Raw genomic sequence first — 18,718 nt, 5'->3', positions numbered from 1 at the left:
AAATAAGTTATCAGCATTGTTTTTAGCAAATTTGTGTGAAGAAAAGGAAAATGACACTTATTCAGGATGTGTTTACTTCATGGCATCTGATGATGATAGCCAAGACCTTTTGTTTAAAGGTTTTGTTTTGTGTTGTGTTGTTGGGAAAATAGTTTTAACTAGATAGAAATAATTATGGCAAAGATGGTTCCACATCTGAAATTATTTAGGTACAGCCCTCTTGCCAAAGTCAGCTTGGGAAAAGGGAGCCTTGGTAAATTGCTACCAGATTTGTGCTAAAGTCAACATAGGCTGGGAAAGAGGTATGCAATTTCATGAAGGTTTTTTTCAGTGCTTCTTCCTACTGTCTTTCTTGAATTATATTTAAGCTCTTTTCTCCAGAAGTTATTCCTTCCAGACGTGTAGGCAGCTGGATGACAGCCTCTTATCACCCAGATGAAGGTGCATATAGCTCTGTCATCAACATATTGTTGACACTTGATCTTGCATGCTGCTCTGTGCAGGCTCAGCAGACAGAGAGCAGGGTGGAATGGCAGCTGCACAAAAATCCTCTGCTCTTGTCATTAGATCTTTAACATATTGCAGATTTTGCTGTTACGGTCTCTGTGCGACATTTAATGGAGAATTCAGAGGTAGCGCTTTCGGTTTGCAGCCTGAGTTTAGGGCAAAAATAAAGGGGCTTGTCATTCCTTTTGCTGTAGAATTGACCATATTTTTATTAGATTGTTCCAGCATTGACAGCTGTCGGTGATTTTTGCAGGAGACAGCAGTAGCTGGGGGCGCAGTCCTGTTTGCACAGTTCAGTTGACTTTTGCATCTGCCCTGAATATATATGTATCTATCTTCTGTCACGCTAACGCCCCCTTCGGCATTCCTCTTCCTGTCCTTTCATCTGTTCCAACCACACACGCGCAATTGAAAGGACAATTGTTTTGTTTGGCAATTTCTTGCTTACTCAGCCCTCGATTTCAGATCCAGGCTCGGACCAGTCCCCTAAAGGGCTTTTTGGAGGTATTACCCTGGTTTCGCAGCCTTTGGGAGACTGGTAGCAAATAAATGAGCTGTTTCATTGCAAGAGTGTTATTTTCATGGTGAGAGCTTTGTTACCTAAAATGATGAGCTGCTTTATATGACCTAGCTCTTGTTAATGTTTCGTTATTTTAAAGCTGCTTTCCATGTAGTAGTTGGATGGCAGGCTTGTGAGATAAAGTACCAGGTGTTAATGCTAATAGCTAGCCTGAAGAAAGGAAGGCCTAGGTGTGCTCTAATGAGACCTCGTCTGGTCTAAAAGATCAGCAAGAAGTTACGTGACCAAGACTGGTCAGGGAGAACCAACAATGCTTTATCTGTCTGCAAAGTTCCTTGGTCCATCCACAGGCACCTCTGATGCTGACTCGTTTTAGGAAATAGATCGAGCCTCCTCAGTTAAGGTTTTCAATTGTTACTGAAAATAAAGGATTAGTTCTCAGTTAATTCACTGTAGCTCAGAAAGCAAAGCTAGGATTTTCCACACTGGCAACAGATGCAGAAAAAGGCAGAAAGAGGTTTGTTGCATCAGTAAAGAATGAAGAAGAATTTCATGTATGATCCTATTGCATCTGGAGAAGATAAATGGAGTTGAAAGAAATTTTATTTGTGCTGTGCATTGGATGATAAGATCCATTTGAGGATAAGACTGACAAATCCAAGAAGATAAGTGCATTATTTTTGCTTCTTCCATTTTAACGGAGAAGATCTAATGGAAAGACGTGTCTGTTGTTGGCAGGAATTAACTCTGGGGGGAGGGGATGAGCACAGCATGGACCAACCTGTTTAATAAGAAGAGACTAGGAGCAAAAAAGCAATTTTTCTTTTCCTGTCTGCTCATGGGAAATGCATACCTATCTGTAGATGCAGAGAAAAAGCCACAGAAAGGAGGCTCCTTCCAAACAGAAAGGAGATTTGCCTCATTGCAAAACATAGATGAATGTACATTGTCTTATGAAAGAATGTAATGAACCATCAGTCATTTTTTTCCATGGAGTATTTATTTTGCTTTGCATTCAAGGTCCTCTGCTTTAGACAAGCTGGATCTGAATTCTGCTGCAGAGGTCTCTGGGTTTGATGGCAGTGCACAGCGTAAGCCTGCTTTTCAGCAGCTTTCGTGAAATTCATAAATAGAAGGTGGAGTAAAGAATGGTAATCTAAGCAAAAAGGGGATAATGTTATTTATTAAGGAGGCCAGGTTAGGGTGTCTGTTTCTTATTATACTTCTGGACCTTAAAAAGCCCGAGTTGTTTAAAGTAATTGGCAGCATTAGAGAAGTCAGTGGTGCAGGTGGCTTCCTGGCAGCGAAGCAGAGGACATGCAGTGCTTTCCAAAGAGTGGTGAATTTCTTACAGCAGCTTCTTACCTGGTGTGCTAGTGTCAGAAGTGAACTAGTTAACACATTGACATCAAAGCATACCAGGTGAGATTTTTCAGTGGCAACACACTTTTGGGGTGAGTAAGGCAAAAAATAAAAAAAATCCTGAATTGCTTTAGGTGTTCTGTCTCAGTATGGTGCTTGCAGTTAAAAAAAAGATGAGTTGAAACTTCAAGATCAGTTTGTGGAGCTGAAGATGAAGGGCAGTTGGGGAAGTGCAAAACATGTGCAGCCCTAGTTGTACTGTTGATTTTGTTGTGCTCCTACCTTCATCCTGTCACTGCATCTTGTCTGCTGCTTGGCAAAGCACAAGTGCAGTTTGCAGTTTTCTACCAATTGCTGCTACTACGGTTTGAGTGCTCATTGACTAGTTTCAAACTGAATGTAGGCTTTGCTTTCTGGTGTACTTTCAGTGAACTTAATGCAGTGTTGTGAATTGACCATGCTTTCAAGGCTGCCTCTGTATTACATGGTTCGTGTAGCTTATTTGTTAAAGTGTATTATCAAGTGAGGTATCTGTGCAGGCTAAAGGCTCGAGCATAGCTGCAGTTACACTGACAAGCTGTGCTGTCTGTGATTGCTTTGGTGATATAACCTGAATCCATATGAAAAGTGCTTTGCTGATCTGTGCTGTGTGTGTATAGCTGTAGCTGTGCTGTCAACACTTGTATCTTGTGCCCGTGCAGATCTAAAGCTGCTGCTGGTAACCATTCTTTTCTGAACCTTTTTTCTCTGCAGCCCAGGTCAGGGTGGCTGTGAAGCTTTGGATTTTGCTAGTCCCCCAGAAAGAGAGACTGCTGTCCGGGAAGCAGGGTATGACACTTGTACAGATGAGGGAGGATGCAAGAGCACAAGGACAGAGAAGCATGAGGTGGTCGGGGCCCAGGTGTTCATGCTTGCACATTCAGCCTCAATTTGGGGGTAGGGGGAAGGCTTTAATTCTTCCTTGTGGTTCTGGAGGTGGAATCTGCTTGCCCTTTTGACCTGTTCAGTAGCTTTGTGCCCACTTTATTCTCAGGGAAGAGTCAGCCCCTTGCAGGATGTCTACAGTTTGACACTCGGATCGATGCAGTCGATGCTCTTGCCATCTTCGTGTTCAGATTCTCCTCTGTACCTTAGTTCCTAGCAATCTTTTCTCACTTGCACCTCCCTGCCCAGTTCCGCTTAAATGTTTCTTGTGCTCTGTTGGGGTTAGCACGCTAGATGTTTCTCTTCCTGCATGTTTTCACAGTTAGCCTCTGGTGACAGCATTGATTCAGTTGGAAATTAATAATTAAATTTTAGCCTGGTGCCTGATAAACCCACCTCGTCAGCTCCAGCCTTTCCTCACCCTTTACCTGTCAGGATGGAGCTTCACGGATGAGGAGGTTTCCCCATGTAAACAGGAGAACAGCTGCACCCCCTCCCCACACACTCTTTATCAAGGCTGATCTAACAGCCCAATTTACTGCCTGGGCTAAGCAAAGGTAATGGCTTGAAATTTATTGGCATCTTGAAAGGAGATGCATCTAGTTGAGAGCAGAAATGTCTCTATTGAATTTAAAAAGATAAAAACGCAAGAGTTCCTGCTGAGTTTCCCTCCACGCTTGTGCCAACTTTCTCTTTCCTCTGGCTTCAAAACATGTTTTTTCCTCCTTGAGTGCCAACGAGGAGGAGCAGAAAGGTCCCACTCTGTTCAAGTGGTGGTAGTCAGCCCTCCCCTGCTTTCGGTTGCTCTCCTTAGAGCAGGAGGAAAGCCTCGAGCAAAGAAATGGCTGTGCACGCGATGTGGTCTGCAGGTGCGGTGCAGCACCACTGGCAAGGCAGGAGCAGCACAGGTTTGGGGCAGCCTGCTGCTGCTTCGACTGGCAGCATCCTGGCGAGTGCCCTCTCCAGCTTTTTAACATTGGCAGACCCCGTAAATGGGGTGGGCAGGTGGAATTTGAGGAGTGTTATTAAAGAGCAGCAACTTCCCCAAGATGGAGTGTGAGGGGGACTAGGGAAGCACTAGGTCAGTAACTAGGGCTTTGTGCAGCAGAAACTTACAGCAAGAAGTTTTCTTACTCCTTCAGGGCAGGTACAAATTAACTGTCTAGCTCCATGCGTGTACGTTGTGCCCAGGGCCCCCTTCTTCCCCTGCAAGTCAGCTCCTTGATGGTGAGGAAGAGATCACTGGGAAAGATTCCTTGAGGCTGCTGGTTGTCATGCAGCCTCTCCTGGCTCCCTGCCACACATAAATATTTAGTTTAATACCTAAGCAGGGGCTGTGACAGGTGCTGCAGGGCTGATGTGCCAGCACTGACAAGTTGGAGGGGGAGCAGCAGCAGTGGACTTAAGGTGGCCTTTGCACTCCACACAGCACGCATGCTGAACGCTTTGAGGGGCCTGTTTTCTTGTTTTTCGTCTTGCCTTACAGCCCTTCTTTCTCTAAGCCATCTTCCTCCCCTGCTGAATTGCATGTTGCTCCTAGATTAGCTGTAGAAGTGGCTGTGAAGTGATGAAATCAGCTTCAGGGAGTTTTATAGGTAATGCGTATGCCCACTCCTGTTCAGGGAGGGTGGAAGAGACGCACCGAAGAGGTAAGCAGCTGCTTCTAGTGCAGTCTTTGAAAACAGGCACGCAGACATAAACAACTCGACCAAATCTTTCCTCACACTTCATGGTTACGGGGATGTAAAATGAAAGCAACCAGCTGTTTCTTTAATGAGCATTGCTCTCCCTTTGTGTTAGCATTGCCTTCTGTGTGGAAGCCTAGCTACCTAGAGAGTTTGGGTATTTCTACAGCAAGGCTTCTCACCTTGCCAGCATCCCCTGCACTCAGATGGGAAAGGAGTCCCTTTTGGATCTCCTGTGAGGTATGGGGAAGTCAGTGGAGACAGGATTTTCTACAAATGTAAGCAAAGCTCAAGCAATAGTTCTGCAAATTAGACTGGGTTATGTAGCTTCGAAAGGGAAGGGGCAGGAGCTTTCTTGCCCACTGAAATGACTCTGATATGTTTGTCATTGCCAAGAAGACAGTAGCTTGCCAAACTGATGTTGCCTGTTTGGGCTCAAGCTTCCACACTGATTCTCTGAAATGCCCTGTGGGGCAACTCGTGAAGCTCCCAATCCTCAGACTTCCCAGTGTTTATTGTTAGAGAAACATATCATTCAAAGCCCTGTTTCAGAACATCATCTGGAAACAAATGAAATGCAGCTGCCAACTTAATAAAATGCTGAGTGGCCACTTCTAATGGTGTGGCTCTGTAATATTGAATTAGCAGTGCAGCACTACAGAGGGTGAGTTTGCCATTGGCCATGGTGAATTGCCTGGAAGCTTGCTGTGGCTGCTGCTGCTGATTATGGGCTGATAATGCTGATAGTGTGATGCAGCATGATGTCTGTCCAAAATGAAAATGCCACCCTCTTAAATGTAACTGCTCTGGAGGCTGTGGTTTGCTGTGGTGGGTGCCTTAAAGATCAGTGGATGTTTACAACAGTGATTCTAAACAGGTTCTTGAGCCCTTGCACATCAGCATTGTTTTTGCATATGGTTTGCAACTGGTTTGTGGACCAGCTCTAAAGAACAAGAACTGGAGAATTGTCAACTTTATGCCTTTGTGTTGCCAGTTTTATGAGTGTTTGAGGGCTGGCAGCAGTCTCTTGATGTAGAAACTGGGGAATAGTGTTAGTGTGGGATTCCTGTAATAACTTGAATGTTCCTAGAAGTTCAGAACTAAAAAGCATGGACAATCCCACTGGCAAAGAGGTGCAGCCACTCCCGTTTATTTCAGGCTGACTGCTTTGGCTGAAATATCTCAGTAACTTTACAAGATTCAGCGATGGAAGAAAAAAAAAAAAAAAAAAAAAAAAAAACGAGGCAAAAAATTGGCTGTGATCTGTGGAGAATGTCTCCTGGAAGGCTTCTGATCTTTGACAAGAAGGACCTGCTGATGTTGAAGGAACTTTATTTTTTATTTTTTTTTTCCCTCCCTGTGGGTAGAGTAGGGGGTCTTGCTAATGGATGCAATTGCAACAGCCAATCTGTATGACTGCATCAGATTGATTAGCTGGGTCCTGGTTACTGCTGCGAGTGGTGATTATGCCAGTACAGCTGCTCTCTCTTTTTCTGTACTAATTACCACACGCACGGATGTCATCACCCTTAACACTGCATGGAGTTGTCCCATTAGCGTGGGAGTGGGAAGCAGCAGGGGAGGGGAGCTCTTCGGCGTGACAAGCTGTTTAGAAGTGTGCGGAGAAGTGGAGTGATGAAGCATCGTACGGAGAATGTCTGAGCCATCTTGTCTTTGAGATTCTGCCCTCAGCCAACACTTTTGCAGGTTGTCAGGACCAGCCCCGTGTCCTTGGCAGCACTCTCCATGGGGTGCCACTCGCTGTGAAGCACCCTGGTGTTGAGCTGGAGCTGGCAAGTCCCTGCCCTGCCGTGGCCAGCGGCTGGGCCAACTGGCCTGCCAGGGGAGGAGAACTTAGGGCGGGCTCCAGAAGGCAGCTTCCCCAGCTGTCATGCCTTACAGAGGTGTTCTCAGGAGAAAAACTGTTTTTCTGACTTGCTGAAGAATCATGTCCTTATATGATGGAATACTCTTGCAGTTCTGGAGAGACCTGGAAAGACAAATTTCTGAATGTATGCTCCAGTTCCGGAGGACCACTCCCCTTCTCCTCCCTGCCTCCCCATCTCAGAGTGCACCATGATCTCCATGGTAACAGGTGTTACCAACATATGCCTGATGGTGATTTTTTTTTTTCTTCCCCTTTTCCACCAAAAGCAAGAGGGGAGAACAAGGCAGACATGACAGCAGTAGGTAAGAGCGACATAAACCCCAAAGAACAAGTTCCTTCAAACACCCAGCTTCTCTGAATACCACTGATTGCTGAGTGATATCTGGGGCAAAGAGTGCCCAGCTTCTGTCACGCAGAGAAATCCTAAAGGACATTTTCTCCTTTAATGCGGCCTCCTCGGAGAAGAGGTTAAATGTGTTACTGATGGCAGGACATAATGTAGTTACGTTGCTTTGCTCTGACTTGCTTTTTTGGCATCGTGATGGTCAAGATGAAGGTTCTGGGTGTTATGCTACTGGAGGGCACATAGTTTTCATGCTTCAGACTTCTCAAGCTGTAAAACAGCTGAGAAGTGAGGTGGAGGGGAAGAGCTGTAGAGAAAAACAGGCATATAAGCTGTTGTCTTGAGTCCTGGTTCATAATGCCAGCTGATAAGTCTCCCACTAATTATTAGTTCAAGCTACCTCAGCAGCACAGTAGTGGCTGATCAGCATTCCTGTCTACCTTTATCATCTTTTTCCCCTGCATTCTCATTCCCTTCCCTGATCACTGGTCCTGCACTGTCCCCATTTTCTAGGTAGTCTGGAAGAGAGGTTTTGGGATGGATGAATGGTTGCCCACACACTAGAAAATCTAATGAAAACGTGTCTCAACGGGGATTAAACCCATTGAAAGTGTAGATTCCAAGTCTATGCTATATACCAGTGCTGCTCACTGACTAGCAGGGTTCAGGGGAGCAGTGTGCTGTACAGAAGACATTAGCTTCTTGGAGTAGGAGAGTAGCCTGCATAGGTACAATCTGTTCCACTTCATTGTTTTTGCCTTTCAAGCCTGTGCACTACAGAAACCAAGCGAGTGTATACCAGAAACAGCTTGCTATTGGTCCTGCGTGTGCACCGTTTTCATTCTCCTGTACTAATGCAGCGTTTAGGATGTGCTGTTTCGCAGCTGTGATTGCTGCCTGCAATCTGAGCAGCTCTTGAGCTCTCACCATACTGCAGGTAGAATAGATGGAAGGGAAGCTGGAGTGAAGGATTTGTTTCTTGCAAATTTGTGCTGTATCCATAATCCCTGGATGTTAATTTTCCTTGTTTGTGCACTGTTGATGTGGGGGTTGGTCAAACTGAAATATTTTCAGGAAGCCGTTTAAATGTTTTAAAAAGAAAAGAGCTGTGTATTATTTTCGTGTACAGTATGGTTTTCTTAATAGAAAAAATAAACTGTTGATGCTGAAAGCCCATGCACTTGCCAGTTTGCTGTTCCACCTCAGTTAAGATGAGAGGTGAAGCCTGAAGGGTCCTGGTTGTCCTGCCATGCCACTTGTCCCCATCACTTAAGCTCTGCAGCCTGTTGAGTGACATGAAGACTCTCCTGGTGGCAGAATTGTTTATGTTCTGCAGCGATGTGCCTGGCTGTCTACTAAACACTTGTGGGCACTTGTGTGGCTCTCTCAAGCAGATGCTTACTCCTGCTGCTGGATTAGGAGTTTCTTGTAACATCCATGTCTTCTTGGCCAGCTGTGTTGCTGCAGGGAGACTGGATGTTAATTTGAGCCTCCTTGGCTCCCCTGCCTTGTTTTGTCTTGTCAAGTAACTTTCTGTCTTTGTTTCAGAGAGTTTTCAACGTTCTGTATCCAATGCCTGCTGACCAGAGGAGACACGTCAGCATAAACTCTGCTCGCTGGCTGCCTGAACCAGGCCTGGGATTGGCATATGGCACCAATAAAGGGGACCTGGTGATTTGCCGACCAGAGTAAGTGATTGCTTTACGTCGAGTTATAACTGCTTTTGTCGTTCTCTTTTTAGAGCAGTGGGAATAAGGTAGCTTTTTACTGCTTTGGGGCATTATGCTTGAAGGATACCCTCCACCCAAAATAAAAAGTAACCTTGATACTCCTTTTGGGCTACCAAAGTGTTTGCCCAGTCTCACGCAATTAGTGTTAGTTTTGCTGATTATAAACTTAAAAGGATATACAAGGTACATCTCATTTGCTCTTTTTATTTCCTATGTCTGTCTTGGCTTTCTAGATCCTTTGTTCCATGCCTAGTGTAATGTATTTGTCTCTTCGCATTATGGATCTCTAAAACTTCCCACTGAGAACAGCAAATTTGAGCTGTTAGAGATATGCTTGGTTTCCAGCAGCCACAGGTTGAAAGCTGCTGACCTGGACTTACCAGATACTTACTGCAGTGCTCAAGCATGAAATTCTATGAACTGCAAAGGCTTTTGTCATGATTGTGAGCCAGCCAGTGAATTGGTTTGGTCCTCACTTGTAAGCACAATGGTTTGATGTGTAGACTTCAGCTCTTTTTTATTTATACAGCACCATGAGGTATGTAACTTTGCCTTTGTAAGCTTGCCATTAAGCACAAGCTAACTTAGGTGTTGTGTGACACAGGATGACAGAGTCTGAGCGGTGAAATGAATATTGTTTTCAGTGTTGCTGGGGCTCTCTACACCATACATTGCTGAGACCTTTTTCTCCATTGTGTTGTGCAACTAGTTCTTTTGGAGCAGTGTTTTTCTTATGCTGCAGGAACACTTCAGTTATTTCCTGGTACTAAGCTACCTCAGCACTCATTTAGGTTATGCTTTGCATGTTGAGGTTTTTGGTAACTTAGAAGCCAGTATCTAGAAACTTGCAGCACTGCTGGTGATCTTACCAAATGTGTGTGGACTCCATCTGTTGTGCATGCGATTAGGCATGTGGTGCTTGTGAAGAGTCATATGGTCAGTGTAGAACCACTACCTAAATCAGAATAAATATGTACAATTGCAATAGTGACTAACTCTGTACAGCCTTCTGGTGAAATTTGCAGTTAGAATTCATATTGGACCAATTTCAGTACTACAGAATGCCAGTGCTCTTCAAACAGCCCTCTTATTCACTTGAACAGAATCTTTCATCAAGGGCTTATTTATACATGAAGTTCTACAAGATATTATTATGGAATAAGCTATAATCACTCTCTTCCAGGATAAGTGGCTTTCTTCAAGAATAGTTGCTGTACTTTCTAAGCAGAAGAATTGTTAAGGAAAAATGGCTTTCTTCTCAAACACTGGTTGTTCTAAGTTGCTCTCAGTATAGAGAAGTGATAAGATCTAGTCTATTGATTATTGCTCATGAGATGAACTTGGACAAGAATTTGGGGAAATGAAGGGGAAGGAAATGAAAAGTCGTTTGAATGTCCTCCGTAGAGTCAAGCTTGACTGACTACAGTCAAATAATACTTGACTACAGTCAAGCTTGACTACAGTCAAGCTTGGTTTGTAGAGTCAAGCTGCCTGTCTAGGCTTGTCACATCCCATGTTAAGTATCCATTCTGGCGCTTATAGTATCCCCAAGCTAAGTGCCATGTTCTTATTGGCACTTCCCTAATTAAGAATATGCCAGGAATCCCTTCATATGTTATGGAAGCACTCTCAGTCCTTCTGCAGCATCTCTGTGAAATCTTTCTTAGCTAACTAATTTGCTTAGGGCATTTTTCCGTCTCCTTATTTCTATCTTAGCAACAGTCGTTGTCAACAAAAATGAACTTCTGGGGTATGAACATGAAATAGGATGAATACAGAGGTTACAGATCTATTGGTGGATTGAAACAACTGGTGCTTCTGGGGATTTTTGCAGCCTTCACATGGACTGCTCAGTTCTTTTTCGAGCAGGACTCCTAATATGTTCAGTTCTCGATTTGCATCATTTTACAGGCCAACAACAAAGATGTAGATATTCACTAATATGAATAGTTTGCATTGAGACTCTAACATCAGAACACATCAGTAAGGCACTATCAGAGAAGAAGCGGCTTGCAACTATGATGTCTGTCCCAGGTCTAACCTGGAAAGTCCTCAGAGAAAGATGATAAATTCCAACGTGTTGATGCCATCTAAGTAGTTCTTGGCTTAATAGACTTGGTTTGAGGTTGGTGTATCTGATGCCTTTAACTTGAGAGATGAGGGAGAAGGATGAAAAATATTTGTGTAGTTTCCATACACAGTAATACAGAGGAAGAGAAATACTAAATAAAGGACTTAGCAATTGGCAGAGTATTATATGGGGACGGTCTAATAAACAGCAGGGATCAAAAAAACACTGCACTGCTGAAAACACCCCCACTGTTCTCATTTGGCAAAGAAAACAGTGGTCAGTAGCAAACAACCGAGAAGGTTATAATTCCCTGGGTCTTTATTCTCATGCACAGTGGAAGCATTTGAAGCCAAGTACTACAGGGATAAGTTAAACAGGTTGGAATAGCAGCTGTGACTCGAATACAGTGTTTGAAAAGCATGTGTTTAGGGAAATAGAGATGAGTAGATTGGAGGTACAAACTTAACACATGTGAAAAAGCATAACTTGAAGCTTAGTGGGCTTGTAATGAGAGGTTATGCAAGTAGTTATTCCAGAGTTCTAAAGAAATTGTAATTAAAATCAAAAGTTTAGGGGTATATTGCTAAGTTGGGGTAGCACTGATGGCAGCTGGAAACGGGGAAGGTCAGATTATGCTGGCAATCCATAATGTGGGCTCAGTATGCAGGTTTACGGGATATCTTTAGAATGAAAGGAAAATTAAAACCAATTAGAGCAGGATCAAATGCATTATAGTTTGACTAAGGTAGGGTACGGCAGGAATTTTACTTGAGAAATTTATTTACTTGAGAAATTTATTTATAATTAAAGGGTTAACTAGGGAATTGCTCCAGCTCTGTTACCCGTTTTAGTAAAGCAGTTACTATGTTGGTACTACAATATATCTAGTTAAATTGCTAAGAATTAGAACAAAATTTGGTAAGGAGCCAGTAAAGGTCTGCTTAAGGAAAGAATACAGCATGATTGAAAGCTGGGCTCTGTCACAAAAGAGATTACTGAGGAACCTATTCTGGGGCTGGTTGTTATTACTATTTACACTAATGCCTCGTAAGGGGGAGCTGAATAAATTTGCAGAGAATGTGACATTAGCCTTGTCATTGCAGAGAAGGATCAGAGCATTGCACAAGAATTGGATTGTCTTGAAAATGACTGGAGCTATAGAAATGAGATAGAATTTAATAGTACAAAGTGCACTTAGTGACTAATAACACTGAGCTCAGTAGTTAAAATGACAGAGGAGGAAAAAGACCTGAGGTTTTAGTTGATCATAGATGATTGAGCCATCAATACAAGTGGCTGTAAAAACAACAAATTCAGTTGGAGTATGAGACACAAGATACTTAACAGTAAAGATAGCAGAATGTTAGTATCACTGTAGAAGAAACTAGATACATAAACTGGAACGGTTTAAAATTCAGATATCCGTGTTCAGAAGAACTACCTTTGAACTGCTGTGGTAGTTGAGAAGGGCTGCTAGTGCCATCAGTGGAATGGGTTTATCTAACACAACCCGCAGCTTGGGGTCTTCATCCTACAAAAGGAAGGGTAAGGAGGGGCTTATATAGCCTTCCATAAATGTCCAGGAAAGGAGAACTATATATGTCTATATACTTTTCACTAGAAAATAGAGGCATAAATTTACTGTGACTAGGTTATGGCTGCAAACTAGAGAAAGGCTTTAACTGATCTCTGCTAGAGCCTGTGAGTCGGTTAGGTGAATGTAAAAGGCTCAGATGTTTGGAGAGGTAGCTTGGCTGGTTTTTAAAGACAAGTATATAAATTGAATACTTGTGAGTGGAGGTGGGACTGCATTGCTGAGCCATGAGGCATTTTTCAGTATTTTGAACCAAGGTCTGTGTCTAAACAGGTGTTGGCAAGCTGGCTCTCTGAGCTGTTCTGCTGTAGAGAAGTAAGGTGGTGACAGCAGTGTTCATCCACAGATGGAAATACACCTAATGGGCCTCAAAAGTCTGTAAAAGATTGGAACTCATAAGCCAGTACAGTAGCTATAAGGATAAAATAAAAGATGTTATTAGGCAACAGCGGTTTTGGTTTCGGCTTTTCAAGATCTGTTATCAGAATGCATGCCTTCCTGGCAAGGTTGCATTCTGGCAAGTACAGTGTCTGCTACCTTTTGTACGTTCTTTTCTGTTTGTTTAGCTGCCGGTTTCATTTGATTACAAATAAACCACCCCTCTTAGAGCAGGTCTCTATGACCTTCTCCTTTTCCTGCTGAATTACTGTCTTTTTGAGGATTGGCCTGTGTGAAAGCAGTAGGAAAAGAACACAGCTTTCAGAAACAACTTCCTCTGCAAGTGGCCAACAGGACAAGCAATTTACTTTTCATGAGTCTGTTTGATCTTTTGTTTGAAAAAATCATTAGAAAAGGAGTCACCAGGAAAGGATCATAGAAGTAACCCTTGAGGAGAGAGCACAAAGTGCAGGAAGCTGGCACAAAGAAAAGCATCTACCAGTCCTGAAGATGCACAGTAACGAACAGAATTGAGTAGATCTTTGGCAGTGTAAGTGTCTTCAGGGGATGCTTCTTGCTTGTCTTGTTTTTTAATCACCTGCAGTGACAACAGCTGGAGTAAGAGTACTCAGGTCTGTGGTTTGCAGGTGACTCCTTTTTAGCTTCCTCCAAGTTTTCTCACCCACCATCTGCTGCCTGACATCCCTTGTAACTATGGCTAGTGCTCATGCATGTCCTCCTTGGCTCTACATAGTTTAAGGCTTGATTCTGTTCGTGAATCCTTGATTTTTGCAACGTGGAATGAAATCCACAGTGTCTTGTACAGTAAAGACACCTCTACTAAATGTAGAAGGATTTTTTTTCCATGTTGATAACCTTCCCTGTACTGTCACATTCTAACAAGAGCTTTCCCATTCAAAAACATCTCTGATGGGGATTCTTCAATGTCTTGTAGAACATGAAGAGCTTATACCAAAACTGAGGGGGAGCAGACTGCATGCTGCTTATTGCCCTTTTGCTGGATTCCCTTGTGAGGAAGATTATCATGGGAGAAAGGGGGAGGTCTTCTTATCAGTCTCTCATCATTTCATCTTGAGTACCCCCCATAGTTAGGAGCAGGTTCTGGTAGGGCTCGGTGCTCATGTGCTTTCAGAAATACTAATCCAAAATCCCCAGTGTTCCGAGAATATAATTTAAAAGCCAAGTGTTGAAGGCACCTTGTCGAGGGCTGGCTATGTAATGCAGGCATCTGTGAAAGAGGAACGATTTCTTCGGCAGACAGAGCCTCTGGTAATGGAATTAAAATACCCCCTGAAGATGTGTCTGGTTCAGAGACAGCATCTCATGGAATTCTGTCATTGTGAAGTAGGTGTGGAGAGTCTCAGATTGATTCAGTGGTATGCAGTGTGCATATTTTAATTCGTTGTGGTGAGCTCTGCCATGAACATGAAATTTTTCTGTGAAAATTCCCTTCACAAGAAATTTCTGTGCTTTGCAAAGGATCGTTGCTATGGTCTGCACATGCCGGTCCTGGTTTTTCCTCTGAGAGCTGCATATCCTCTTATCTAGGGATGGGAACAATGTGTCTGCAGTTATCAGTGCTGGTAGGGAGATGGTAACCTGTCCTGCTGCCTGGCATTTCCTTTCTCTCTGTTGCCTGATTCCATTCGTCAGGGTCCTCAGACTCTAGCAATGATGCCTCCCAGCAGCATAAGCCCTGGTGCTTTTTTTTTTTTTTTTTTTTCCTTTTAAGAATAGCTTCTGGAGGATGGAGTTAACAGTGAGTGAGGCAGAAGGAGGAGCTGTCTGTCTTTGTGTAACTGAGGGATGTTAGCAAACCTGCCCAGGGAGTATTATCACATTCATTAAGTGGGACAGATAGAGAGAGGGGTTAGGTCAAAGTCTTCTCTGCAAATGACCTCTTGAAAGGCAGCATCTGAGCAGTAGCCTTTGACTGTGGCCAAGTAAGCAAATGAATGTTCTGGACTTCTGCTGCCTCTTCACCACAAGATGTATTTCTTTTTAAAATGAAGGTAGAGGGTGGTTTTGATTGATAGTAGGACTGAAAAAGGGGATGAGATGACCCATTTTGCACTAACGATGCATCCTGAAAGCTTACCTTCAGATTTTCTTATTCGTACACTTAAGTGAAAACTAAAGTGAATTATTTCCAAATTGTGGAAAGCCTAGGTATCTAGAGGGCTGAGAGGCTCAGTCATTGCAGATGCATGAGAAGTGGAGAGGTAATATGGAGGCTTGGAACAGCATCTCCATTCTGATACTGTTTTATTCCATTTCTGTTTCTATTTCTGAATGTGTGTTTGATACCCAAGATGAATGATGGCATTAGGTGGAAGATGCCCTCATGCAATTCCATTTAATATGTCTGTGAATCTTAGAGATAAATGTTGAGAGCTGCTTTAAGTCCTCGGTTATTAGCAAGTTCATTTCCTTTACCCACTTCAAGATATGCTGAAGCACTGACTCGTTAGTGAGACTAATTTTCCTCCATGAGAAAGAAAACTTGGTTCAGAGCTCAGTGTTAAAGAAACTTAACCTGTTGCTTACTGGCTTGTTTATAATGCCACTGCACTTCTGCAGGACCTTGCTGGTTCTCAGCTTGGGCAGCGATCTTTTTATCGGAGATCATAGCCGTGTACTTTAAGAACAAGTACTAAATGCTTCACTTATATCTATCTATTCAGATCACATCTGCCGCCTTCTCTTCCTTTACTTTTTCTAATTCTATCTACAAAAGCAATTAAATTTCATGCAATTATTTGACTTACTAAAGCCCCCCTGCCTACTTCATGTGGCTCATTCTTTCATTGTTTTCAGATGTATTCTTTTTTCTCTTTGTTATATTGCTCTCCTCAAGGATAAAAGTTACACTTAGGAGAGAGTAGTTGTCAAATTAAGTAAGTCTTTCTTTTTGAATAGTGCTGCTAAGTTGGCTTTTTTGGCCTTTTGTCAATTCTCTTTTTTTTTTTTTTTTCTAACTTTTAAAATCAGATCTGAATGGTTAAAAAAAAAAAAAAAAAAGTTAACTTTTTTTAATTGAACTAGCTGCGAAGTCTGGCTTTGTCTTTTACCAAAGACTTTTCTTACTCCTAATTGCATAAGCACCATTGGATATTTTTAAGTGGATACTTCAGAGAGAAAATTCAGCATCTCGGCCGCTTTGAGTCTTCATTGATTTTGTCCTTAGCTTCACTGATAAATAGACCTTTTTTCATTCTAGTACCATTTTCCTCATGTTTATTTTTAGAATGTCTTTTCCCTCTTTGGCAATACCAGTTCATCCTGCTTTCTTATAACCTTTCTTTGCCGGTCTATACTAGACCTTTCTTGTTTGGTTGTTTATCCCCTTGGCTTTCCAATAAGATCATCTTTAATCTTGCAGGCTTTGATCCAGTTTATTTGTGGAGTTACTGGTTGTCACGCGTACGTTTTTCAGCAGGACTGGTGAATCGAGCTAGCAAGTAAAACAGTCAGCTTCTTTGTCATTTTCTTTCCCTTGGTTAAACTCTCACTCTGATTCTGTAAATGGTCTCAACTCAATGTCTGCAAAACGTAATTGGAGAAAAAAATGTGGGGTTTTTGCTTTAGGGAGCAGATTTCCCCTGCAAACTATACTGAACACTTTTAATGAACTAATTTCAAAACTGCTGGAGAAAAAAATATAAAGCTTGGCCTGCTTCATGGATCTCACTGACATTAGACCAAGCAAAGACCTTGGTTCTAGAGTTTGGCAGCCTCGTATGTACTCAGTGCAATATTCTATTTAGAAAAAGGAGGAGGGAAAAAAAGCATTTGTTATGCTTGCTGATTTTAAACACTGTGATGTTGATTTCTCCCATTCTAAATATATTTTCCTGGTTAAGTTTGTTGGCATGAGATCTACAAACCAAGCCTACTTCAAAGTTGCAGTCTTTGAATCAACATAAATGTTAGTTTCTGCTAAAACTCTAGTGAAAGTTCAAAGAAGACTGAAGAGTAAGTTTGGCTCGCTAGACTTGTAGTAGTTTGATGTTTAAGGCCTTAGAAGGCTTAAGCAATTTGCACTCCCCTGAAGTCTCATAGCATCGTAAGTTGTCTAAGCCACTGGAAGAGCTCAGATCATAAACAGCTTAAGATATTCTGTGTGTTCAAAGCTTATTCAGCGCATAGTCTGCCTATAATCACTTTAAGCAATTAACAAGGCTTTAGGTTTTCAAGGGAATTTAAGCAAGTTACCCATCTGTAGAGCTTGGTTTAAGGTGATACTAAGCTGAATTGTTTTCACTTAAGGAACTTAACAAATTGCAGAATGCGAAGTTTTATTTCCCTGTATTTCTCTACATTGTACGTGGTGTGGCTGAAGTCACTTAAGTGGAGTGATACCATGGAATATTGTAAGGTTTTGAGTGAGAAGAAAGTCAGCAAACATTCAGGAAATTCTTATTTGGCCTACTTCTGCCATGTTTGTTCCAGGGTATTTGGCCTGCAGGCTCTTATTCACATTGGTTAACAGTGTTAAAACTACTGCATTCTGCACTATATGATACACAAAGATCTTATCAGCATTTCAAGGGAAAATCTCTAGGTCTTCCTATCTTGAGTGTTTTGTCCATCTTCTCACAATGTTGTAGCAATTCAAATATTTTGTATTTAATGATGGTTCCAGTGTGCCACTCCAAATTGGGATATACCTCTTCTAACTGTCAAAGTAGTTCATGTGTAGTTACAGCTCAGGTAGCACAGGCGTCGAGAACAGAGGGTTTCCAGTTTTCTCTCAGGAGTGAGTTACAGATTCCTATGTCATGCTGACAGTAGCGTGACAAAGCTCTTGGAGAAGCTGCTTTAAAACACAGCTGTAGTATTTTAATAGGAAAATTAGCATGGGCAAGAAAGTTGTCTGTGAGAGATTTTCTTGTCCTTGTTCTCAACACAGGTTTAGCTGTGTAGCTTCATGCCCCTTAAGGCGAGTCCTCTCAACTGTAATATTTGTACTTGGGTTCCAAGATAATCAACCATTCGCACTTTCATATGAAAGTCTCTCCTGCCCTTTCAATGTTTTGGTGCTTAATTTCCATTTATCACTCACGTTGAATATGTTGGAAGACTGTTTTTTACTGTAGGATGCTTTCCCTAAGAATGTAAGATGAATTCCTCATGTTACTTTCTCTTGGTGTGTCTTTTGTAATACTCATTTTGAGTTTGCTCTGTAGTGACCCTGTGGATCAGAAGAAACCATTCTGTTTGTGCTCTTCCTACTGTGTTAATAGCTTTTCTCTCTCTCTTTGAGGTCTCTAACAGCTTAGCTGAAATATGACTCTTCCTGAGCTGAAATGTCACGTTTTTGCCCAGGGAAGAAGACTCTCAGAGGTGTGCCTTCCATCTCAATCTTGCACACCAGCTGCAAGAGCCTGGATTGTATCTGGCTTAGTTGCCCACTGCTGGGCAGAACAAACTCATGTATATTCCTGTTGTTGAGACAGGAAAGTGTTATTAGGCTCTGGTGTTTCCAGATTTATAAGACTGACCTCATTTAGATGGTGTGAGTTTGAAGGGAGTTTCTTCAGAATCCCCATATTTAACTTAGCTGGCAGGATTGCACAATCAAATAAATTAACTGGGCCAGTCATCTTGCACAGTGTTCTGAGTTAAGTTGGCATCATCCCTGAAGCAGGCACGTGGCCACCAGCTGCACCAAGCTGCTTGCTGTCCTGCTTCT

At 42.5% G+C, this 18,718-nt stretch overlaps 1 protein-coding gene across 2 annotated transcripts in view; it reads left to right on the top strand.

Moving 5' to 3' along the window:
* Nucleotides 1-18,718, top strand: part of AMBRA1 (autophagy and beclin 1 regulator 1) — a 128,001-nt gene that overhangs the window by 91,192 nt on the left and 18,091 nt on the right. For both annotated transcript variants that reach the window (XM_084287471.1, XM_084287472.1), the window contains exon 15: nucleotides 8,778-8,917. In XM_084287471.1, the coding sequence (XP_084143597.1) occupies nucleotides 8,778-8,917 (140 nt within the window). The remainder of the gene's footprint in view (nucleotides 1-8,777; nucleotides 8,918-18,718) is intronic.

Source organism: Netta rufina (genome assembly GCF_964035555.1).
Source record: "Netta rufina genome assembly, chromosome: 5".
NCBI classification, from domain to species: domain Eukaryota; kingdom Metazoa; phylum Chordata; class Aves; order Anseriformes; family Anatidae; genus Netta; species Netta rufina.
This window is presented reverse-complemented; position numbering and strand designations above follow the sequence as displayed.